The 25,735-nt window shown below is 35.2% G+C and overlaps 1 protein-coding gene across 2 annotated transcripts in view; it reads left to right on the top strand.

Moving 5' to 3' along the window:
• LOC108740322 (coiled-coil domain-containing protein 40) overlaps positions 1 to 22,897 on the top strand; it is a 34,305-nt gene extending 11,408 nt beyond the window's left edge. The window contains exons 2-14 of one of the 2 annotated variants that reach the window (XM_025973649.1): positions 4,990 to 5,212; positions 8,377 to 8,596; positions 9,535 to 9,937; positions 10,177 to 10,420; positions 10,473 to 10,655; positions 10,705 to 10,950; positions 11,023 to 11,197; positions 11,304 to 11,512; positions 13,871 to 14,086; positions 14,155 to 14,316; positions 21,464 to 21,496; positions 22,325 to 22,483; positions 22,541 to 22,897. In XM_025973649.1, coding sequence (XP_025829434.1) covers positions 4,990 to 5,212; positions 8,377 to 8,596; positions 9,535 to 9,937; positions 10,177 to 10,420; positions 10,473 to 10,655; positions 10,705 to 10,950; positions 11,023 to 11,197; positions 11,304 to 11,512; positions 13,871 to 14,086; positions 14,155 to 14,316; positions 21,464 to 21,496; positions 22,325 to 22,483; positions 22,541 to 22,783 — 2,716 coding nt within the window. In that variant the 3' untranslated portion in view covers positions 22,784 to 22,897. Of the gene's footprint in view, positions 1 to 4,989; positions 5,213 to 8,376; positions 8,597 to 9,534; positions 9,938 to 10,176; positions 10,421 to 10,472; positions 10,656 to 10,704; positions 10,951 to 11,022; positions 11,198 to 11,303; positions 11,513 to 13,870; positions 14,087 to 14,154; positions 14,350 to 21,463; positions 21,497 to 22,324; positions 22,484 to 22,540 lie in introns of both variants that reach the window. The other variant, XM_018474605.1, reaches the window with a different exon arrangement.
• Positions 22,898 to 25,735: the final 2,838 nt, after the last annotated feature.

The raw sequence follows: 25,735 nt of genomic DNA, 5'->3' as shown, positions 1-25,735 counted from the left end.
CGTGCTGTCAAACCTACACTAGCAAGGAGATCGGGCTGAAACTATAGCTACAAGCTATCCAAGGATGGTACTATAGAATGTCACCTCAAGGTAGGCCTAGTGGCGTCATCTCTTGGTTAGGCCGGAAACTTATCAATCCACCCTCGTAGTTTAAGGAGATTTCAATGCAGTAATACATAGGTGAAGGTAAAGTGGGTGCAATAGCAGGTTCTTTAGGATTAGGAAATAGAAATGATAGGGAAGACAGGCTGATAGAATTTTGTGATAAACATAACTTAACCGTCGCCAATACTTTATTCAACCATCACGTTAGGAGGCGTTATACGTGGAAGATGCCAGGTGATTTAGGGAGATATCAGTTAGATTATACACTTGTTAGGTAAAGAATTAAAAATCAAGTGAAGGTTTGTAACTGAAGCAGACATAGATAGCGATCATAACTTAGTAGTTATGAAGACCAACCTTAAATTGAAAATTCTGAAAAAGAGGGAAGGTAGGAGATGTCTCGACTAAAATGTAACGGAGCGCGTGATAGGCTAGGTAAAAGGACAGACGAAATACTAAAGGCGGCGGGAGAAACGAATGACGGGGACATAGAGACAGAATGGAACTGCATTAAAACTTGCCTAAAGTCAGCAGCTACAGATATACTACGTCATAAACAAAACGAAAGTAGGAAACCCTGGATAACAGATGAGATTGTAGGATTAATAGACGAAAGGCGGAAATACAAAAACAGGACAGACGAAGAAGGGCAAAAAAGCTATAAAGCTATAAAGTTGGAAATAATTAGGAAGTGTAGGGCAGCTAAGGAACAGTGGATTGACAGGATGTGTACTTCAGCATTTTCCCTTATTAACTCGACCCAGCGGCCAGATCACCTTTTCGAAACATGCAACAAGGCACTATATCAACACTACCCCCGGTCCACCGGTAGCATGTAAACCACGACGTTTAGCTCCAGACCGTTTCTCTGCAGCCAAGAGAGAATTTGAAACGTTGTTACAACTGGGTATCGCACGTCCCTCTTCCAGCCCCTGGGCATCGCCACTACACATGTTCCCAAAGAAAGACGATGAATGGCGCCCATGCGGAGACTACCGTGCTCTCAACGCGAGAACAATCCCGGACAGATATCCTGGACGCAACATTGACGACTTCACACATGCACTGGCAAACAAGAAAATTTTTTCTACTATCGACCTAGTTTGAGCTTATAACCAAATTCCAGTTGCAGAAGAGGACATCCTGAAAACAGCAATTACAACATCGTTTGGTTTGTTCGAGTTTCCGTACATGAATTTTGGATTACGCAACTCCAGCCAAACATTCCAACGCTTTATCGAAGAAGTGTTACACGATCTTGACTTCTGTTTTGCTTACATTGACGATATACTGATAGCATCCGAAAATGCTGAACAGCAGCAGGATTTACACATCTTATTTACTCGCCTGCATTCGTACGGAATATTGCTTAATCAAGCAAAATGCAATTTTGGTAAACGAGAAGTCTATTTTCTAGGTTATTCTGTCTCGGCAAATGGAATACGCCCTTTACCCGACAGAGTAACAGCAATCTTCAATTTCCCCAAACCTACCACCGCAAAACAATTGCGATGATTCCTGGGTATGCTCAACCTTTACAAAAAGTTCCTACCTAACGCTGCCCGCACTCATTCTGCTTTGAATGAAATTCTTCTGGTGAAGATCAGAGGAAATGCACCACTACAGTGGAATCCCACAGCCGACGAGGCATTCAATTTAAGTAAGGAGCAACTAGCGCAGACTACTCTCCTGCACCATCCGAAACCAGATGCTACCTTAGCAATTTTTTGTGACGCATCCAACCATCACTTGGGCGTTGCGTTACAACAATTCCACAATGAAACCTGGGAACCCTTTGCATTTTTTTCCTCTAAACTCTCGAATAAAGAAGCTAAATACAGCGCATTCGGCTGAGAACTTCTCGCGATTTATCGCACAATTAACCGTTTCCGCCATTTTTTCGAAGCCCGTGACTTCATAATTTTTACAGATCACAAGCCTCTTACCTTTGCTTTCCGTCAGAACCCTGACAAATGCTCTCCCAGACAGTCACGGCACCTCAATTTCATTAGTCAGCTCTCAACGAACATTTAACATATTTCTGGGAAAGATAACATTATTGCCGACGCACTCTCACGAATGTCTGAGTTATCAACATGTTGATTACAAAGCAATTTCTTCTGAGCCGGAATCCGATAGGGAACTTCAAAAATATCTCAACTCTAACCAATCCCTACAACTCAAGCGGATTCACATTCCCGGCACAAACAAAGCAGTATCTATCCAGAGACTAAAACCAACGTATATCGTGGCAGATGAACAACATCCTCGACCTATACCTACAAAGAAGAAAATGGACGATCGACCAGCAAATACAACAACCCGGTCCGGTCGTCGAGTACATTTTCCAAGTTATATCCGAACAGGTTAAACCACATCGTTCCTCACTGGAAGGGGGTCCTGTGGGAACACTCGGTATAGTAATAAACAATTCAAATATGTAATAATTAAAGTTCATCAATTGTGCCGCTTTAGTAAAATCGCAATACAGTGTGACTAACTAGGTCATAAACATTTACACGCACATATGTAAACTGCTGAAATAACTATTGCCATTAAACCAATGTAAATAATTTTTATATAAATAGCGTGCAAATAATTGAATAAATGAGTCTAATACCAGGCTCACTATAATTTGGATGCTGCAATAGTGTCAATCAGCGGATGCTGCAATAGTGTCATAACTAATCATTGATGCAGAAATGTGACCAACCCTATTATAAAATCGGTTCTTCTCAGAACCACAACTTTTGATAGTCACATCTCTTACGACTACACAAAGATACAAGAGTGATACTTAGTTTGTATAAAGAGCAAAAGGCAGTTATAGAGCTGGGGATGCAACCTAGAGAAGTAAATATTAGGAAGGGAGTCAGACAGGGACGCACACTGTCACCGCCACTTTTTAATCTATACATCGAAAACGCCACCAACATAATTAAAGACAGTACAGCTGTAGGGAAAGATGTGCAAGGGCATAAGATTAGTATGCTTAGATTTGCAGATGATATAGCAGTATTAGCATCTAGCAAGAAGGACCTAGAGATAGCTTTAAATAAAATGGAAGCGGTACTGACAGATCAGTACTGTATGAAAATAAATAAAAGTAAAACTAAAATACTGGTATGCAAGGGAAGAAAAAGTAGGGAAAGAGCGAATATAAAGATAGGAGACGAAAAATTAGAAGAAGTGGCTGATTTTAGATACCTAGGAAGTCAGATAAGTCAGGATGGAAGGAGTAGTAGGGATATAAAGCAGAGGATAGCGCAGGGTCGTGTCGCCTTTAATAAAAAGAAGTCACTTCTATGCTCGCGAACGGTTAATTTAGAAATTCGAAAAAGGTTGTTAAAGGTGTATGTTTGGAGCACGGCGTTGTACGGGTGCGAAACATGGACAGTGGGAGCGGCGGAAAAGAAAAGGTTAGAAGCGTTCGAAATGTGGTGTTATAGGCGGATGATGAGGATATCGTGGGTAGAAAAGGTTAGAAATGAAGAGGTATTGGAAAGAATAGGAGAACAGAGGACTCTATGGAAGTCAATAAAAAATAGGCGAGATAGGTTGGTAGGACACCTTCTCAGGCATGAAGGTCTAGTCAGAGACATATTAGAGGCAGAAACAGGAGTTAGGAGGGGTAGAGGTAGACCTAGATTAGATTACTGTTCGCAAATAGTTAAGGATGTGGGATGTTCTAGTTTTTGGGAAATGCGAAGTTGAGCTCAGGATAGGAAAGAGTGGAGGTACGTGTCCAACCAGTCTTAGGACTGACGACCTTATGATGATGATGATGATGATTTCTAAACATAAATAAGGTCTGGCTGAAACATTTTACATTTACAAAAATCTGTAACGGTTTTTCAGCACAGGTATGTATGTTACATAACTGCAAAAGCTGTTAACATTTATAGAACAGTGTTCAAAAGATACAAAAAATTTCCAGGTTTTCTTAATATCTACAACATTTACAGATATAACTTCTCTCAACTATGGATGCTGTTTATAAAAAGCCTGGGCAAATCTATTCGGATCTATTATTAATTAGCCTCATCACAAGCTTACAATTTTTAGATGGCTGTGATAAGCTTATTATTCATAATTCTTGCATAAATTAATTTTCGGATATAATTTGCATAAAATACTGAAAAATTTAAATGACTTCCGAAAATAGAATCACCCTGCCTGCATCTTTTATTATTATCATAAAGTCGTCAGTCCTAGGACTGGTTGGATACGCACCTCCGCTCTTTCCTATCCTGAGCGAATCTTCGCATTTCCCTAAAACTAGAACAACCCACATCCTTAACTACTTGCAAATAGTAATCCAATCTGGGTCTACCTCTATCCTTCCTAACTCCCGTTTCTGCCTCTAATATGTCTCTGACTAGACCTTTATTACCAACCTATCTCGCCTATTTCTTAATAGCTTTTTTAAATTATTATTTGTTTGATCATTTTGACAAATAATAGTATTGAAGCAAGAAAAAAAAAAAAGAAACGAATTATTAATTAGAGAGACAAAAATTAATATCTACAATAATTTTCAAATCAGGGCGATCTAAACTTACCGTAATCTAACCTTTAGGAGGTGCCTAATTCATTTTTCTTCTTTAAAGTTTCCCTTGAAAGTAATATTACAGTTAGTTCATGCTGCCCGGATTCTCTCTAATTATAAAATAAAATATTAAATCGAAAATGTGTTATTGCTTGTAAAAATGTTTAAAAAACAATTAATGCCAAAACTCATAGGTTCAGGCAATTTTGTACTTAGGAAGAGCATTTAAAGGATTATTGTTTAACTCTTACCATACCTAAATTAAAATTCAATTTGAAAAAAATAAAAATTTCGACTTCCGTTATATTTATTAGTTATTAGATTATTTTTTCTAGCAACGATGACGACGAACAATCGCAAATTGGGGAAGAAGAAGAAGAAAGCTTAGAATGTATGTGGCCAGAACAAGAAGAGGAAACTGTAGAAGAGGAGGAACAAGACGTAACCGAAGAAACTCTCCTTTCTCCTGACAATCCGCTTTTGGAAAAGTTTCAAAAAGCTCTTAAAGAACATCTTTTGAAACAAATTGAAACGATTAAAAGCGAAGTTTTTGAGTTGGTAAGTGAAATGAAATTGAAGCCAGTTTTTCTCCATAAAACCTCGGTAGGTATAATAACAATCTTTTCGTGTTGCCTGTTCTGATTATTTAATAAGTTGTTTGTATTGATATTGTATTCATATAAATAAATTAAATAGAAGAAGAGCAAACAAAACGATTTAATTTGAACGAATATTTTACATAACTCGATATAAAAATAAACTGAAAAGAGACTCACCCAATTACCACTATACTTGATTAGTGCGGACACGTGCTTCACACACTTCTAATGTGGATATTATCAACGCGGGACTGGTTCTAAACTGTAAATCCTGACAATTAATACTACTTGAATGTTCCAAGTAAGTGTTGCTAATAAATACTTGTATATACGCAATTCGAACATTCGAAAATGCGGAGGATGAACATAAAAAGACAATAGCAAATAAGGAAGGTTTGCAGGAAAACTTGAACACGTTTAATGTTACAAATTTTGTTAAACCCACGAACATTACAGTATCATCCGCGAGTTTAGGGTTTGACCATATTTCGTCTCATGATATTATACGACCTAATTAGTTAATTTCTATTAAATAAAAATCCTGTTTCACCGATTTTAGTTTCAACTTATGTAAACTTCAAATGTTTGGATTACCATCCTCAAAAGCTGTCTTTCAAAACCTTTTCCTAAGATTATTATATATCGTCCAAATACACCAGGCGAACTTTATTGATAAGTCCTTTCGACGCATCGTTCATTACGCCTGAAGTACACAGCCGCATTTCTGAGACCGAATGGCATTCCTAAAAAGTGCCAGTTATACTGATCTTGTCTATTTCCATCTGATGGTACCCACTTTTGATGTCTAATTTAATAATAATAATAAATAATTCGACAATAATTTATGTTTGATACTGTTAGTGAACGTTAAGACATTGTCTTATTTATAAAATATAAATCCGTATTATATAAAGGACTTCGATTTTACGTTTTGCCTCGTCCTCAAGATAATTTAAACTGACCGTAGCTTCAACTTGTTCACTGTGTGTTCAGCTGAAAATCCGATTTTATTATACCATTTCCTTAGCGGTAAACGTCTTAACTTTAATTTGATAAATCGTATCTACGTTGCCATTAACATTTTGTTTGTGTATACGGTGAAGTATGACTTTACAATGATAGTTGTCCACGGTGTTTACTGTTTCTGGAATAAATACGTTTTCTATTTCTTATTGAGGTACTAGAACTGTTCTTTTCTTTACTAGTGTTGAAAAAGTTCCTGTCTTTACCCTACTTTGGTTTATAGAGTTTTGTATTTAAATAGTGAGTAAACGATTTCATTCATTGAAATCTCCCCTATCTGATAGTCAATCATCGTTACCATTCTCTCTAACGATTGGGAATATAACAGCACATCAAATTGTGAATGGATAAAAGATTTTAAAATTTGGCCTTCTAAAAATAAACCAACATTTACCGATTCGTTGTGCGTTGTTTCTATAGTGATGGTTTTTTAAAATAAAAAGGTTTTATTGCATAAAATTTGCAAAGTAATCATTGTTTGTTTTAGTGAATTATTTTTTGAATTAATTTTACTCACTAACCTCAAATTAATGAGGAAAATTGTTGCCGCTTCATTCCCTTGCTGGGAATCGAATCCGAGTATCTAGTTTTATGCATCAGTACTCAGCAACTAAGCTACAAGGAGGTGACAGCAGCAACCGCCAAAACGTACCTAAGAGTATTGGGATCCGTCAAATGGGAGGAGCCTAAAAACATGGCGCCGATTAGGGAAAATTTATCGTAGTTCCTATAGTGTACCGTGCAATTTCCAAGTTTTTAAATTACGATAAAATGATAAGTATTGACACAATATGTGATTGGGCTGACACAAAGCCTCGGAAAGGAACTTCTGTTGAAGGTGAGCGTGTTTTTAATGCCAATCACATTATAAAATTCGGAAATAGCAAATCCGGAAGCTAGCCTTCAAATTCCGTCAAGTTGAATGCCTACTTTTTACAAACTTCGAATTTAAAAAGTGATTCACGTTATATAATTGGCGAGGTTATTCTGGGTGATTTAAGCAATATCATATCAATGACTTGCACGTACAAAGCCGATTTAAGAGAACGTTGCAAACACATTATTGCAACTTTGTTGTATTGCAGCAGGTAGGTTCTTAACCTCAAAATACTTATATCGTATCATTAGAATTGTGTTAAATTTTTCTTCCGAGACACCTTACAGAAAATTTTCTACTCTGTGCCACGATTTATTATTAATTTCATAATGTGGAAGCGATGGTTAAGAATTTTCATAGTTTTTATAATAACAGTTACTTTCCGCATTGACGCCGTTTTTGTCACACATAATTGTTAGTACCTAATAATTATTACTTGTAGTTCGTATCACTTCGTTACTATCGGTCTGATACTTCGGTGTTCTACTTCTGTAATATTGTTGAGGGTTTGACGTCCTGTTCTGTAGTTGTTTGACATTTGGGTTAATTCTAGTAAAGTTCTCGTTGCACTTAGTGAAGTACTGAGTACAATAGTACTCAATATTTGCGATCTTGGTGTGAAATTTGACTGTTGTTTAAAATAATTCTGACTTCAAGTGTGATATATTTTGAATTCATGGATGTAAGGATGGCGGTTCAATTCCAAGTATCTTAAATGGCACATTATTTTTATAAACATGCTGACACATTAAATTCCTTATTTAGACGTAGCTGAATCTTTTATCGACATGCCTTCAATTAAAGTTCAAGTTTCCCGCGCCATTTCATTGATTTTAAAAATGCTCGATTTCCCCTCCTCGAGCATAATCTAAACAAAAAAAAAAAAATAGTGAATTCGATAGAATGTTGAAGAAGCAAAAGTAGTGATTTCTAGGTAAAAATGATTAAGAGATCAATAGAGTTTAGATTGAAAAGAAACAAAGACATGCACAAGATAAGGAGTTCAAAAGCAGTGAAATAATATTTGAAGTGATGCAAAAATAAATTTAAAAGAATATTAAATAAAGTTTAAGAAATAATATTAAATATTTATGGAAAATCTACATTTTTCCGCCACAATACAATTAAAATAAAAAAATATCTTGCAAATAGATAAATACAATATGGCAGCATCATGTATTCGCAATAACTATCTGTGGCTATTTACGTGATTATCATTAAAGGAGTCTGGAACCAAAAAGTTGAACGTAGAACGTGAAAAATTGGGTGTCGAGGTTTATGAAATTCAACAACAACTTAATAAGCAACAGGAAGAACTGAAACTTTGCGAAGAACAACTGCAGAACGTTATTGCCGCAAAAGATCAAGTTGAGCATGATTTACAAATAGCCATCAATGAATATAAAGAGACTAAAGCAAAATTACATGAAGCTGAAAGAGAAGGTAACTAAAACGTTCTATTGTTTTTTAGTTTTGAACTTTTATATAAAAATAACGTATTATTGGTACCTAACTTATGTTCGTAAAATACCACAAATGGCGCGGTAAACCCCATCTGTAGTACAATGCTACATTTTAGGATTACGTATTCTCAACAAGGTCCATTTAAATACATGGATATCTACTTGCTGAAACGAAATCCCGACGTAGTTTACCACTACGTGATAGGCACGTTACCATTATCGAATAAAATAATTCGGAGTGGTCTGTGTTGTTTTTGTTGAGAATACCTAATCCTAAAATGTAGCATTGTACTACAGATGGCGTTTACCGCGCTATTTGTGTTATTTTATAAAACGTGCTGTTAAGACAGCATGTAAAATTGGTCTGTGTTCTGTCGAAACTGTCTGCGATGCGCTAATGAGATCCAACAAGGTCGAAATCGCGATCCGTGTCTGACAGTTTCGACAGAACACAGACCACTTCGAATTATTTTATTCCTTTATATGTTCGTAAGTAGAAGATAGACTGTAGGATGAGACGATAGAAGTTCCCCATATATGTGACCATTGTGAACAGTTAAAACTAACACATCGTGTCGAAATTATAGTTAATCAGATACTTTGGTGGAACATTTTTAAATACTATGATTAATAAAAATTACTGGTTTAGTATACTTCCTTAATTTATTTTTCAGATTTTACTCTAACATATGTTTAAGCTGTAATGTCCTTATCAAAGGGTTAGTACTACAGAGTGAAAACAGATAACGTTATTACAGCTGAAACATGTGCTAAGAGTAAGAACTGGAAAATAAATTAGTGAAAACTAGTGTTTATTTATTCATCATAGTACTAGTAACGATTTAAAAATTATTATCTCTTGCTAAACAATACACGACAATGTTAAAATAACGACTAATTCTAAAACTATATTTTCAGAAATAGGGCTGAGAAGAGAGTTAGAAGCGGTTGATTTACTTCATCAACAAATGTCAACTTGGGAAGAAACTGTCGAATCGGAATTAGCTGTAAACCAAAGAATATTTGAAAAATCAAGAAAAGACAAACTTAAAGCAGCTGCGGAAAAAAGAGAACAGGATGGATTTATTTATAAGCTTATGAAAGAAATATGGAGATTGGAAGGAGAAATAGAAACTATGGACATGCAAATAAGAGTAAAAGAGGAAGAGAGGGAGAAACTAGCTGATGAAATAGCACTGGCCAATGTTGATTTAGAAACGTTTAATAATGAACACAAATGTCTTATGCAATCTTGGAATTCTCTTTTGGTTGCTATCAATTACCGAGATAAGGTTTACAATTCTATGGAAAATGAATTGGAGTAAGTAAAAATTTGTAATTCGGATGCAGCCTATCAATTTCATTTTTTTGCCTTTAAAATAAGTACGCATAAAAATGGTGCATTAATTTGTTCCCCATAAGTTGAATATTATGTTTATTGGAATACTTGAAAGTTATTACTTTTTGCAGCGGTTAATATTTTAAAATTATCAAACTTAATGTGAAATCATAAAATTAAATTAAGTTGATTTCATATTAATGTTTATTTGAATTTTGCAGAAAGAAATCAGAAAAATTACGAGCAATTTTAGCAGAGATTGATGCTGTGAAAAAGTTAGGAGTAAGGGAGATGCAACGTAGTGAAGAACTCAGCATTTTTAAAGATCGTGTTGTACAAGATATCGTAAATTATTCAAAGAGACTCGACCTAGAGTATAAGAAGAAATTTGAAATTGACGATCAAATCGCGTTATTGAAAAGGATAATCGAGCAAACTGAAAAAGACGTGGATTTAATTAAAGCCGTAAATAAATGTGAAGTCGCTAAAAGCCCTTATTCATTAAATTTATTTGAAGGAAAACGCAGAAAAAGGTCAAGTTGATGCGAATCTTCAACGTGACATTGAAGCTATTGATTTGCAAAAAGGAGAATTGGATAATCAAATACTGGCTGTATTAGAAGAGCAAATCACAAATGATAAAGCATCAAAGTATTTACAGAAATTGCTACGGGAAATAAAGGACAAAAATAGAGACCTTGTAAGTGATCCAGTGAACAGTAACATTGTACTAATATGTATTCTTGTAGGAAGTTAGTTTAGCAAACAGTGAAAATTTGAACGCAAAAGTTTTAATGGAAGTGGAAACGCAAAAATTCCTAATTGAAAAAATTCAGCAAACTATTAACGAAGTAGAAAAGGAACAAACTTCATATGATGCAGAAATAAAGGCAAATAAGACGTTGGTCACTGAAATTGAAGGGCAGTTTTTGAAAAAACGGCGCGAAATCAACATTCTGACCAAGAAAATTGAGACAATTATGCAGCAAACAGGGGTACGTGGTGACAAAGTCATTTTTGTCTTGTAATAAAAGTTTAGTTACAACGAGTATAAATTGATACCTTAGGGAGTTGAAGTATCGCCGTTGGAATTAAAAATTCAAACACTGGAGAAAAATTTAGTTGATATAAATGAAGATATAAAACAGTTAGAACGATATTGGTTAAGGGAACAGGCGTACATAGTCGGTCTTACACAGAAACGACAAAATCAGTTAAGGGATATTAATGTTATGAAAAAACGTAAGCTACAACTTTTATTGATTTCAAATTTTACAAAATATTCATATATAAACCTTTTACATTTTTATAAAAAATATATACTCCATGTTCCTTTTTTATTTTTTAGAAATTATGCTACTTACTCAAAAGAATCTGACTATCGGTGACGAGTTGGAAGCGTATAAAAAGGAATCTGATAAAATTGAAAAAAATACAACGATCATGCTAAACCGTCTTACCACATTAAATGAGAAAAATAATAATCTTCGTGGAAATAAATATAATTTAGACAAAGATGTGATTTTCAAACAAAACGAGTACATTGGCCAGTTAGAGGTGAGGCAAATTAGAAAAAAGGATATAGGTCCTAGTTTGAGTAATGTAAAATATGGTACATACGAATTCATTCCACGGTATCATCCGCAGTTAAAGACGTAGCTGTCTAGATTCTCTAATTGAGGCTGTTTTATGTGAATGTTAAAACACGAAATCGAGGTGAAAATTTTTCCACTTTTAACAATTCGACGTGAGAAGTTGCATTTATTTCGGAGAATGTTAAACTAACTTCTTTATTTTGCGCGCATGTAATATTGTCAATAAACTAAAACAACTGTCTTATTGTACCCAGTGACCTCTAGTGTGTGTTGATGTATTTGCTGGTAAAAAGTTGTCCTTTTTATCTACTTATTATTAGTTTCCAATTTTCTGCATTGTACATCTACATCTAATAAACTTATGCTCTCATCTCAAGACGCAAATTTAGTTCATCTGTCCCTCATACTACGACTGCCTCTCTCAGGTGAAAGTAATTGCATACAACGTTAATTTATCAAGATCAAGTCTTGCTGCCTACAGATTTTTCTCTTATACTACTATTACTATATAATACTAAGTACTAAAACATATTAGCAGCTAAACTAATGAAACCAATTATAGCTTCCTAACTTTGAAGTAATAGAAAGGTATTCCTAAGTTGTGACAATAACAAAACCGCGTTTGTTCGTGTACCCCATCTTTCTTTTCTATTATCATCCACAATGAAGCATAAAACTTCTATTTATTACCAGACGAAGAATTTTAGACCCCTGAAAATCAATAATTTCCCTGCTTAGAAGGGTTTTAATTTTTATTCACTATGGTAAATGATTAATATTCACTCATGTTTTCGTCAAAAGTTTATGTAACGTTTGAATACACCCCGAACCGATTTCATATAGCACATTTTGAAGCAGTTTGGTTTAAATATGTTAAACACATTAATTAATTTAATAGGTACTTTTAATTTTATTAATTTTATCGAAGGTATAACGTGTACACTTTTATAGAAATGCCACCTCTTAATTCGCCCTTTGCCGGCATATATCTATCTATCGCTTTTACTTTTTACATATATCTTCTGAACAAAACAAACATTTATATTATTTTATTACAACCTGTATTAGATACATGTATACATGGAATTAGTTGAGATAAGTATCACATCGTTTAGGCAGGAACTGCGGAGAATTGTCTTTTTTCAGTGACCGTAAAAAGTGGAATGTGCTACATAAGATTGTAATGTGTAATAACCGCTCGGGTATTATTTACGTAGATTCTTTCTTATTACGAATGGAAATATTAAGTTACTAAAAGTATAAATAAGGGTACCTACGGACACGTGGTACGCTAGTTGCAGGCGCTAATGATAAACGCGTTTGAGTCCGTTCAGTTTGAGAAAGGTACACAATGGCGGATCGATGTGCGCGGACTGCCATAACAGGCGTAACTGTTAGAAGTTATTTACGGTGTCAAAGGCTTAGATTGGGCTTTGATCGGAAGCATCCGACGGCAAACTACTGGGCATACCCCGGGGATCCGTCTACAGTCGACATTCGTTTGTGTGCATCGCTCACGCTGTACCTTTCTCTAAATAAACGGACAGTAACAAGCGAAAATGTCTCCCTACTTTCGGCTGCACCAAGCGTGTCTGAACTTGTCGGTGTTTGTAATAAGCCCTGCGAAGCGGGCAGAATATTTGATAGATTCTTTCATATATGCTTTGTATATGTATGCTTTTCATTCAAAAGAAGCATTCTACAATTATTTGTTTACGTATACTTTTCATCATTAACTCTTTGAATTATGAGATTTATATATTAACAGATGTCACCTTATCATCTAATAGTATAAGTATTTTATATTGGTTAATAATTGATAATGCATTTTATTACTTGTACAACGTCCAACACGCGAACTTATGCACCTATTAATTAATTTTATAGAATTGATAGAATCTGCATAGCATTCATTGTGAAACATTTCTTAATAATTACTGAATTCTTTATATTGATTCATTTTATTGTTGAACTGTAACTGATAATTGCCTGCTTACATATGTCACTATTGGTACTATATTGGTACTGCATCAGTTTATCTGTGGTTGACGTTTCGTCCTCGACCATACGAGATATCTTCAGGGTTCTTCCACAAGTTTTACAGAAGAGCTGTTTTTATATGTCGTTGGATTATCTGAAGCAGAATGGTTGTTTCTCCGTTTTAGATAATCTGTTTTGATCGAAAATGATTTGAAAATTTCTTGTATGATTGAAGGCAAAATGTCAAGAACAGACAAAGTGACGCGATCCAAACTCTGAATTCTAAATCTAGAGTCTACAAAACTCAATAAACATAAACAGAGAATTATCTTATTTGTAGACTGCTGAAATGGAGCTTTTAAATTTAGAATCGGATTGTACAGAGATTGAAAAGGAAAAGCAAACAATTAGCGAAGAACTAATTGAAGCTAACCGTGAAAGTTTAGTATGGGAGAAAAGGCTTATAATGGTCCTTCAGCTTAAAAAGCAAATTAAAGAAGAACAAGCCGAAGGAGGTGAAGTAGGCACGATGAAGTTTGAGATTCATCGAATGCAAGTACATAATCGCATATATTTAATTTAATAGTTAATTACAGACAGTAAAAACTTTTTTATTATTATAAGGTGAGATTGGGCCAGTTGAAGAAAGCTCAGGACAAGCTATTGCACGACTTACAACATTGTCTATCGCGAAGAGAAGCAATTGTTAACACTGCAGAAGCCCGAGAAAAAAGAACAAAAGGAGCAGTGGATCAAACAAGAATGAATTTTGAAAGAAAACTGGAGGAAACAAGACTAAGACATAAAGAAATTCAAAAGGAATGTATTCTCATTTAGTTTAAATATTTAACCTCATTACTACCTACGTACATACATACATACATCAGGAACAATTCACCTGAAAGACGAGGGATCATCAGATATTAATTAGAATAATTTTTAAAAATTAAATTGAATTAATATTCTACCCCTCTATTAATTACTTCAATTTAAATCGTTGCCGCTGTCACGCCCTTGCCAGAAATCGAATCCGAGCCCCTCGTTTTTCGCACCAATACTCTAAAGAGAAGTAACTGCAGTAACAGTGACTAAACGTACTTACTAAGTCGTTGAAACTATTAATTTATGTACATCAATGACATATTTTTAAGAAATTTATTTTTTTTAATAATATTTTAAACGATAATGTGAATAAACAATGTACCTTTTCTGGATCACTAGTATCTATTAGTAATTTCCAAAATTATATTTTTCATTTTCCCGAAATTAAGCCTGCCTTTCAAAATGCGGAACCATCGTAGGCAACTGCATTTGTCGTGATTCCGGAATATATTGTGTCGACTTTGAGAAACGCGATTATCCACACAAGTGGACCTTGTTGGAGCATACGTAATCCTAAAATGTAGCATCGTGCTACAGATGGCGTTTACTGCGCCATTTGTAGTATTTTCTAAAACGCACTGTTAAGACAGCAGGTAAAAGTTGGTCTGTGTTCTGTCGGAGCAGTCTGCGACGCGCTGATGAGATCCAAAAAGATCGAAATCGCGATCCGCGTCTGGCAGTTTCGACAGAATATAGACCACTTTGAATTATTTTATAATCTCCTGTAGTGGCTCTTGTCCCATAACTAATAATTTTGTTGTTTGTTTATACTTATTGTTAACCATTTGTCATTAGTTTAACTCTTTCAACATAAATAAATTAATAAGAGTTTCAAAGCAAAAACCTGCTGGATTATTGCAGCCGGTAAGATTAGCAGAAAACCCGTTTGATCATATAGGGGTAGACATCGAAGGATCGGTTTCAAGAGACTAAAGTGGGAAAAAATACATAGTAGTCGGCATAGACTACGCGACACGTTAGTTGGAAATAAAAGCTCTACCGTCAATAATAACAACTCACATTATATAGACTTTTTAGTGCATGATGTAATAGAAACACGCAGGCTATTTGAAAAAAATATCACCAGTCAAAATTGACGGCTAAGCTTTTAGCACCTTTAAAAATAAAATTAGTACTTCGTATAGACCTCAATATTGAGCATCTGAAGAAAAAACGAATGGAACAATTTGTGAGATGCTAGCGAAGTTTACCGATAGAAACCAACGCAAATGGTCTTCAGCTTTTCTTTTTCTACAACACTCAACTGAACAAGCACCTTCGCAATGTTTTACTTAGTAGATGGCTAAAATGCAAGACTATCTGTGGAAGTTGCTTTAGGTACAGGTTCTGGAAATAAACCAATAGAGGACAAAAATGTAGAATTAGCCCGACAACAAGCAAGGGATATGATACATCAATTACAGCAAAAGGATAAAGTTGTGTATGACAAAAAACATCGTCATGTACAGTTCATCGTCGGAGACAAAGTGCGCCTGTTCACGCCAATAAAGGTATCAGGACTATGCCCTAAACTATTAAACAGTCGGTAGAGACATCCGACATCCAATTATACCACTTTTCATAATTTTTTGTGTTTCAGATATGCGACTATCTTCTCCGCGTTCTCCGACTGACGCGACGCGCCAGCCTGCAATGTTTTATTCACACCGCTAACTACGTTGCGTTGTCCGAAATTACTGATCACTTTAGATAGGTCTTTTAGCATTAAAAAACATTACTACATTTTTAAAAACGATACTACAAAATATAAAGATTTCTCTATCAAATGCCCCTTAAAAACAATTAATCTGTGATGTTTAAAAGGAAAAATGCTAACTCGGCTCCTATTGGTCGTAGGAGATTCGTTTTGCTCTTTTAATGTTTGTTTCGAAGTCACCCATTCATATTCCCCGGTTCAAAATTCGTACGATACGTAGGGGTCGCTCCAGCTCTAATTGTTTATAAAGAAAAATGACCCCCTTATTTACAGCAATAAATAAGGGGATATAAATGAATGTTTTGATTTGCCCCTAACGGGATATGAAGAACTCCACCTTTACAAAGAGATTGAACCTATGTGCAACTGAAAATTTTAGCTCAAAAAAAAGTTACGGCAATAACTCTTCATGTCTGTTGGGATAAAAAATTAACAATATCTCACTAACAAACTGACCAATTTACGCCCACAAAAATCAGTTCGATTTCAAATTTAGAAACCTTCATTTCAATGTGATAAAATCACTAAAAAAGTAATTTTTGCAATAAACAATCAATATACAAGAAATGGCAATTTTTGACGGTTTTTTGGGATTTGTGCAATAACCAATTGGCAAAATTGATCGAGCCGCAGCTCAAATTGAAGATTTTTCATTGCTTTACAATTTTTATTTGAAATTTTTCTTTCTAAGAGGCATATCTTGCCTTCTTTATTTTATTTCTTTATTTCTTTATGTCGGGAAAATTCTCTACCGACTGGACTATATCCAAGCTCGTTTACGATAGTAGAAAAAAATCCGACATAAACTATGTCATTAATAATGGTACAGCAAATAACCCTAAGTTAAAGGAGGTTAACGTAACAAGGCTGGCTAAGTATTCTCCCAAATTGAAATTATCAAATGAAATTCAATGTATGTTAAGTAACAAAACGTTTGCTGGACATTAACGAATGTCGTGTGATTTTAAATATGAACCAAATCCTATTCTTACGTATGTTCATTTTACAGAAAAGTTTAGAAATACCTACTATGATGGGCGTAATATTGCTGCATATTCGGGTCCTTGCCACATTTCTCTCATTTTCAAAGGAAATTCAAAAATTTTATATAAAGGAAATGGGAACAACTAATGGTGGTCCAATGTTCGAAAAGACGACCTTGTAATTTTTAACAGCCAATGGAAATTACTACTGTCAGTGGACGTATCCAACATAAGATATGAGCGGAGGTGGATAGCATATTGTCGTACACAGTATTTAGTGAAGCTTGTGACAAGCTAGCAGCAAGTAGTTCGTTAAGAGATGAATGTAGCAGCATTCTTAACGAAATAAATTCAGCCGTGTAAAAAGTAGAAACATCTAACGAAATTGAAAACAAATTCTTAAGTTTTGTTGATCAAAGAAATTAAGAAATTAGCCATAGACCAAGAACACATTCATCACTTATAGAGAAGCAGCAGACGACAATCTTACAAAAAACAATACAATGTATTAATAACTATTTGTCATTCACAAACGCGAGGGTTTAAACAATGGAGAACAACTTGAACCGTATAGTGAAGCGCACCAATCAAATGAAGCATGAGGGGACTATACAAGCGAATAAAGTAGACATCCAAAGAACATTTTCACTTTGTCATCCTTAACATGGGATTGTTTGTGTAAGCTAGACCATCATATTAATGTATTAGTCGCGGCAGAGAATAGTAAAGTTCATCCCTCGGTTTTGGACCGTGCGCAATTTTTAGACGAATTAAGAAATATTGAGCTCAATTTACAGGGTGCCAATAAACAACGTAAATACTTTCTATAAAATAATTCAAGTACTGTCGATGCACTATGACAATAACATCTACTTTGTATTAAACATTCCGTCAACTAGAAGAGAAAAGATTTAAATGTTGCAAGTAACGTTTGTACTGAAGTTAGTTAAAAAGAAGATATATAGTTTCTTATCACATAAAAACGAACTATCAGTAATCGATTACAGAGATCAAATGTATTTCCAAATTAACCAAGCAAACCTCCTGACTAAATTCAGTCCCATAGTAGAAATAAACCTTTTTATATGTAGGGAAAACTATCCTTTACTTTCAGTCATTGTATCGAAAACTTTTGAGTTGAATCTATGGCTAGAAGGGAAGATCCGTTATTCAAAACTGAATTGCAACGAGAATTTTTTTTTTACGAAATGATTAATGCTATTGAAGCTTTTTATGAAAAACGAGTGGTTATTTATGGCTCCGGTAAGTGAAAGGGTAAATTTTATTTGCAGACACTGTGGAACATCTCCAGAACACCGGGATAATAACAATGAAATTGACATGTGCTATGCATGCCGAATAGTATTCCTGTATATATAGTAGTTATGCAAAGAAGTAGGGAAAGGATGGTGCATTAGGGAAACCATTAGGAAGTCATACAATATAAAAGCAAGTCGAGAGGATCAAAGGATTCATTTTTAAATAACGTGGATAGATGGATCTTGTTTCCAAAGTATAGCCTTCTTTTCCGCGGTAAAACTAGATAGTTAGTGATGATTATACTTAAGAAACCAGGAAATAACATTAGAAAATTAAGAGCTTAGAATAAATAGAACTTTGTCGTTTTACTTGATTAAACGCCAAGAAATCAAAGCGACCATGCACCGAGTTTACGGTAAATGTTCATGGAAAAAAAGAAACGCTTGAACTATGGATTCCGTAACCATCAGGTTTCAAGTGAATTATGTTTTTTATGGTTCCCGGCAGAGTATGTCCTTATTTAAATAAAGGTGTAATTTATATGCGTAAAGCAGTCTTCTTAGGACTTGTGTCGTAGTTGCGACGGGGTCGTTTGGTAAGGTTTGCCATTGAAATCTGTTATACGTATATCCAGCACAACTTTCGATACATTGATTGAAAGCCTTAAACTAATGACAAATGGTTAACAATAAGTATACGCAGACAGTGAAGGAGGTGATTTGCTTTCTGACGGGACATTTTTGTACAGAGCTGTAATCGCTAACTCAACGCCAGTCTATGATGCACTCGACGATTCCTGAATTACAGGAACAAATGAATCACCTCCCCCTCCCCACTACAAGATCACTACGTGAATTTCACTTAATTCAATCTCCCCTTTCCTTATTTACGCTTGTCCTTTGTCGGACTCCATACAGTGTTCGTTTTCGTCATCGTCATATGGAACTACTGGAATCTTTCTCGGCCAACATTGGCCGCGCTTCCGTGTAGTGGTTTCGTGTTTCGCGAACTTGACCTAATACATCCCGGAATCACAACATATGCAATTGTATAGTTTCGCATAAGCATGACTAATTCCGGCAAAATGATAATTATAACGAACGCTATGTGACATGCCCCTGTTTGAAAAAGAATCACGTCGCGGTGATTCATGTGAACTTAAATATGAACTTAAAAGTAACTACGAGGGTGGATTGATAAGTTTCCGGCCTAACCAAGAGATGACGCCACTAGGCCTACCTTGAGGTGACATTCTATAGTACCATCCTTGGATAGCTTGTAGCTATAGTTTCAGCCCGATCTCCTTGCTAGTGTAGGTTTGACAGCACGCTGAACAAGACGCCTCTGTGGTTTTCGTAAAAATGGAAAAGCAGGAAAATCGTGCTGTCATCAAATACTTTTATTTGAAGGGGTTAACGCCGAAGGAAATTAAAAAAGAGATGGACTCAACACTGGGGACATCCTCCCCGTCATATTCAACCGTTAAGCAGTGGGTTTCCGAGTTTAAAAAGGGTCGTGTGAGCACCTCTGATGGGCCTCGCTCAGGACGCCCCGTTGAGGTCACAACTCCAGATATGATCGAAAAAATTCATCAAATAGTGCTGGGAGACCGCAGATTGAAAGTGCGTGAGATAGCTGAGACCTGTAAGATGTCATATGAACGTGTGCAACATATTTTGCACCAACATTTGCATATGGAAAAGCTCTGTGCAAGATGGGTGCCGCGTTTGCTAACAGTCGACCAAAAATTGATTCGAAAAAACATTTCTACCGCAAATTTGTCATTGTATAAGCGTAATCCAAGCGAATTTTTGCGTCGATTCGTAACCGTTGACGAAACGTGGGTCCACCACTACACTCCTGAAACCAAAGAACAGTCTAAACAGTGGATTGGACCAGGGGAACCAACTCCAAAGAAGGCAAAAACAATTTTTTCGGCGAACAAGGTTATGGCTACTGTTTTTTGGGATGCAAGAGGTATTATATACATTGATTACCTTGCAAAGGGTAATACTATCACTGGTCAATACTACGCAGACTTATTGCAACGTTTGAGCCACGAGGTGAAAATTAAACGACCTCATCTGGCGAAGAAAAAAATCTTGTTTCATCACGATAACGCACCAGCGCACACGTCAATCGTTGCGACGGCTAAAATCAACGATCTAAAGTTTGAATTGATGCCGCACCCTCCTTACTCTCCAGACCTAGCCCCGAGTGACTATTTTCTGTTCCCTAATCTCAAAAAATGGCTTGGCGGTAAGAGATTTGCGGACAATGAAGAAGTAATCGAAGCTGTAAATGGTTATTTTGAGGAGCTTGACGAATCAGTCTATAGAGATGGCATTAATAGACTGGAACACCGCTATGAGAAATGTATCAGCCTTGGAGGAGATTATGTTGAGAAATAAAAAAAAAAAATTTTTAAAAACCTTGTTTTTCTTGGTCAGGCCGGAAACTTATCAATCCACCCTCGTATGTCTACTTATTAGTTGGGTAACATTAATACTTATATAGTCTTTGAAGTTATGACCATAATCTCATACTCCCGACACAATGACCATTTCCACAATTTTTGCCACTTTGTTATCCACCAGTGTTTGCGAATCCGCTGAATTTCTTTTCTGTGGAACGCCATAACTACGATACATTACCTCATGCTAAAGAGGAAAAATTGTGACAGCAACAACAAACGCACGCTATCTGCCTCATATTCTTGCAAGCATTCCCCTGACTTTGGCACCGGCTTCTAGCCGTAGTTCATTACTAGACCATGTATTAGACCTGTGGCTGCCTTGAATTGTAGTCTATGGTGTCTTCCCACCGAACTTCGGTAGCTTCGTGGGTATATTCCATGGAACGGAAATGTTTCTTCACGCCAATGGTTTCCTTGATGACGTTCTGGTTTTCCCGACAGATCGGTTATTTCTGGTGTAATTATCTTCAAGAAATTTTCTTTTAGTTCTTTCATCCGTGCATGTATTTATTTAAGTGGGCATTTGTTTATTTTCTGTTTCGGTCAATTTCTCTCGAATTTTTCTTTTCGGCCCACTGAATTCAAACAAGAATGAATTTTGAAAGAAAACTGGAGGAAACAAGACTAAGACATAAAGAAATTCAAAAGGAATGTATTCTCATTTAGTTTAAATATTTAACCTCATTACTACCTACGTACATACATACATACATCAGGAACAATTCACCTGAAAGACGAGGGATCATCAGATATTAATTAGAATAATTTTTAAAAATTAAATTGAATTAATATTCTACCCCTCTATTAATTACTTCAATTTAAATCGTTGCCGCTGTCACGCCCTTGCCAGAAATCGANATAAATAAATAAATAATTAAATAAATAGATTGATTTCTATTCAGTTGTCTTTTAAGATGTGGATTTAAGTTTTCTTCCAATCCCCTGGAATTTTACGTTAGGTTTTGTTTCAATTCGTCTTCAAATGCAAGTGTCTGGATTACAACCAGCCCGTGTTAAAACATCATCAGTTTACCTTCTCAGACTTTTGTCACTAAAATATTCGTCCCGCTCCACCAACTTTCTTCTCAAGTCGGTCAAATTGAAGTCAGTTAACTTTTTCGCTACTTTTATAGAATTATACCTGGAAATTCACATTAGTTTAGCTTTAGATCGTATGATATTTCTGGCTTTGTTTTACTTTGTTTAGTTACTGTTGAAATAGTTTAATTTAAGACACAAAATTTTTTGAGATCTGGTGGCAGTTCAAGTTGGGGTTCTTATTCTAATGAAGTTAGAAGCAGTATTTGTTAATGTAAAAGCTATTCAATAGTTAAATTTTAAATAACTTACAATAAGATTTGCGACAAGTTAACTTAATCTAAAGTACTTAATCGAATAAATGCGAAATAGTTTGTTTGTTTGTCATTGGACAAAAAGAATTAAATTACAACTCCTGGTTCATTTTCTTTATTACAGGAAATTGAAGAAGTTGCGGCGGATTTGAATAAAGCTGAATTGGAAGTGGAACTGTCACGTAAACAAATACAACAAATCGAAAAGGAAGTTGAAGAAATCAAGCAGAGGATAGAAAGAACAAAACATGATGTGGAGATTGCTGAGACCGAAAACGAGAAGGTACTCGAAATACATCTAAATGTAATTTTCATTATATAAATAAAGATTGTTTTGTAGAGTCTCGGGATTACATTGACAAAACAAAAGAAACTCGGCTTTTATATAGATCTATCGAAAGGAAAACAACCGTACATTTTGTACTGTTCAGATAAAACCATTAATCCGGAATTGGAGAAACAAAAAGAATTAAACAGTATATTAATCACTGTGGTACAAAAAACCTTCGTCGACTTCCCTGAACGCTACCAACATTTTTTAAGGATTTACAATACTTTAATTATACCGACAATGTATCTTTGATTTATGTCTAAATTACGATTGATAATTTTTTTATACCTTATATGATTTATAAATTTAACAACGCAGACTTGTTTACAGTTTTGTATTACAGCAATTAATAAAAATAAAATGCTATGTTGCGTCAACAATATTCTCTGTAGATTTTGGCGGATAACTCTTATGCTCCAGGATAATCTAGTTCATGAAGTCGTTTTGGAAATTTTGGTTCGCTGTTGAATGTTGACGACCTCCTTTAATAGCTCTTTGGTGTACACATATCTAACAAAATTATCAAAATTTTTATAGACTAATTTCGTTATATTTTCGTACAACCTTCTTTCTATTGTAAATACGCAATTGATAACGTTGAGATACGCGTACTCGCGTAGTACATTAACTAACTTATATTTCATTGATAAAAGATCTTCCTATGTTTCTAATGGATATGTCTCCAGAATCTCTCTGATAGAAAATCAAAAATCAGCATCACCATCTAACTAATTTAAAATTCGGATCTTTCATAATGAATTGCCATTGTAATGGTGTATGATATGTTGTAATGTTAAAAGTTTGCCCATATATGTACAGGCTCTACAATTGAATAATTTTGTTCTTGCTCATAAAGCGTACGACTGATATACATTATAGAGCGATCCCTACCTACAGACCCTTGGAAAAGACGGCTCCTACACCGACTTAGTTATAGTTAAATCAAAAGGTTTGTTGAAGTCCGGGTATGACAGGGTTGGAGAACTACCAATTATGCTGTTAATATTAGTGTAGCAATTTTTCTTTAAATACTGAGTTAGTGGTTTGGGAATAGTTGCATAGTCTAAAAACGAATTAATCTGTTTAGCGGTTTTGAGTAATTGAAGTACCTGAACTTTATTAACTAATTACGGGTTCGGCAAAGAAAATGTTCACTTTTATTCAGTTATAAAAAAACAAAATTACTCTCTATATAAATTAATTCTTTTTTACAACCTTTTATTTAACTTGCAATGTGCGTATGTAAGTTGTCAGCGTCAAATCTTGCAAGCCATTTTTCGACTACTTCTGGTTATCCGATTGAGCTGAAATTTGGCATATTTATGTATGTCCCGTGACAATGCAATATTATGATATTATCAGGATTTGAAACTCGATAGAACAAAAATGCGACAATAAAAATGGTTGATTCCTGTTTCGTCGCCTGCCCTTTAAACCTATACATTGGTGTAATTAATAATTCCTGTTTCGTCGCCTCTCTAAATCTCTTTACGTGAATTAGTAATTAATAAAATCTAAAGCTTTGTCTTTAACATTAATAATTTCTTCACTGTATATTTGCGGCATGGGTACATTCTCTTTCCTCGCCCTCATTTTTGTTTTGTTGATGCATACCTCAACTTCGTTTTTTGCAATGTCCGGTTCACACGTATGGTCACTGGTTCTAAGTACAGTTGTTGTCTTTCCGTCGGTAGTGATGCTTCCAGGGCACTTACGCGTAGAACACGTCGACTTTTTATTTTGGCTCTTTTGAACTTTATTTAGAATAAACCTATACCCCAGATACAAAATCACTGGCTTTCCTCTTTTTGATTCCACAATCTCCATGGTTAATACATGCATAATAATCTACAGAAAGTAATTACATATTATACCTACTAATTAAAGGTGCCTGTGGTGGGGTGGCAATTCTTAATCACCCCTTTCATTGGCCGAGTCGACGAAACAGGAAAGGTTACAATCCAGGTAGAAATGATTTAGGTATGAGGCAACGAAACAGGAACACAAACAGGTAAAATTGCACAGGCGACGAAACGGGAAGCGACGAAACAGGAATTCACCATAAAAATAGATAAACGTATACACCTATAGCGTTTCCTATTATCTTCGTCTCCTCTTTGGAGTGCTTCGTAGCCTCCCCATTCTTGTCTACCAAGCGTGGCTCATGTATGTGTTTAGGAGTGTAATCTCTATATTGCACCGCTTACTTTTACGTGTGTGTAAATAATGTCAATAATATAAATAGTCTAAATTATGTTGATGGTGTAAATAATGTAAAGGGTGTAATAAAGTTAATGGTCTAAAAAATAAAAATGCTACATGCTAGATTTTGGAAATAAATGATTTTAATAATAAACCTTTGAGACTAAAAAGTAAAAATAAAAAAATAAAAATAAAAAAACATTTTTAAAAACAAGGTTATATTTAAAAAAACGTAAAAAGGAAAAAATAAAATTAAGTGACATGTCTTATACAGGGTGTCCCAGTTATAATAATTAAAAAAAAACATGGCTTCCTGACACAAAATACAACAAAAAAGTGTTATACAATTTTTCAATCAAGTGACAATTGAGCTCGCAAATCGTCTTTGTAGATTTGAACGTACAATTTGTTTCATTACGGGCCTGGATCTGGGCGACCAACGTCGCTCAGCTGATATAGTGTGGATGTAACAAGTACCTCCCGGAAAGAAGCCGAATGCACTTCCACCTTATAAAAAAAAGGTAAAAGTGACAAACAAATGCGTACCTTTTTAAAAAAATGTTTAAATTGTCCGCCATTCGCTTCAATGCAACACTGACAGCGACGTACCCAGTTGCTGCGAATTTTGGCCCAGATACCGGGAATATTTCGAATTATCCGATAGGCATTGGTAATGTAACTCACCACCAACTGACGGTTGAATAAGAACCGTACTAGAATGCACTATCACACTACTAATTGTCCTTATTGTAATAGTCTTTTATGAAATGACCACTAAATAAATAAACTAACACTAACAAACAAGTAAATTCCACAACAATCCAAAGCGAACTGAACAACCTGTTAGAATCTACAACATTATGTGCCTTGTTTTCGAGTCACTTCCAGCAGTGTAATTATACGAGGTTATATCAATACTTAGCTTTTTACATTTAATGAAAACAAAATAACCAAAATTGGTCCTTCTGGACACACCCTTGTATTACCCCACGTGGGGTTAAT

This window comes from Agrilus planipennis, unplaced genomic scaffold (genome assembly GCF_000699045.2).
Source record: "Agrilus planipennis isolate EAB-ADULT unplaced genomic scaffold, Apla_2.0 scaffold58, whole genome shotgun sequence".
NCBI classification, from domain to species: Eukaryota; Metazoa; Arthropoda; class Insecta; order Coleoptera; family Buprestidae; genus Agrilus; species Agrilus planipennis.
Note: the sequence above shows the minus strand (reverse complement) of the source record. Positions and strands in the feature narration are given on the sequence as shown.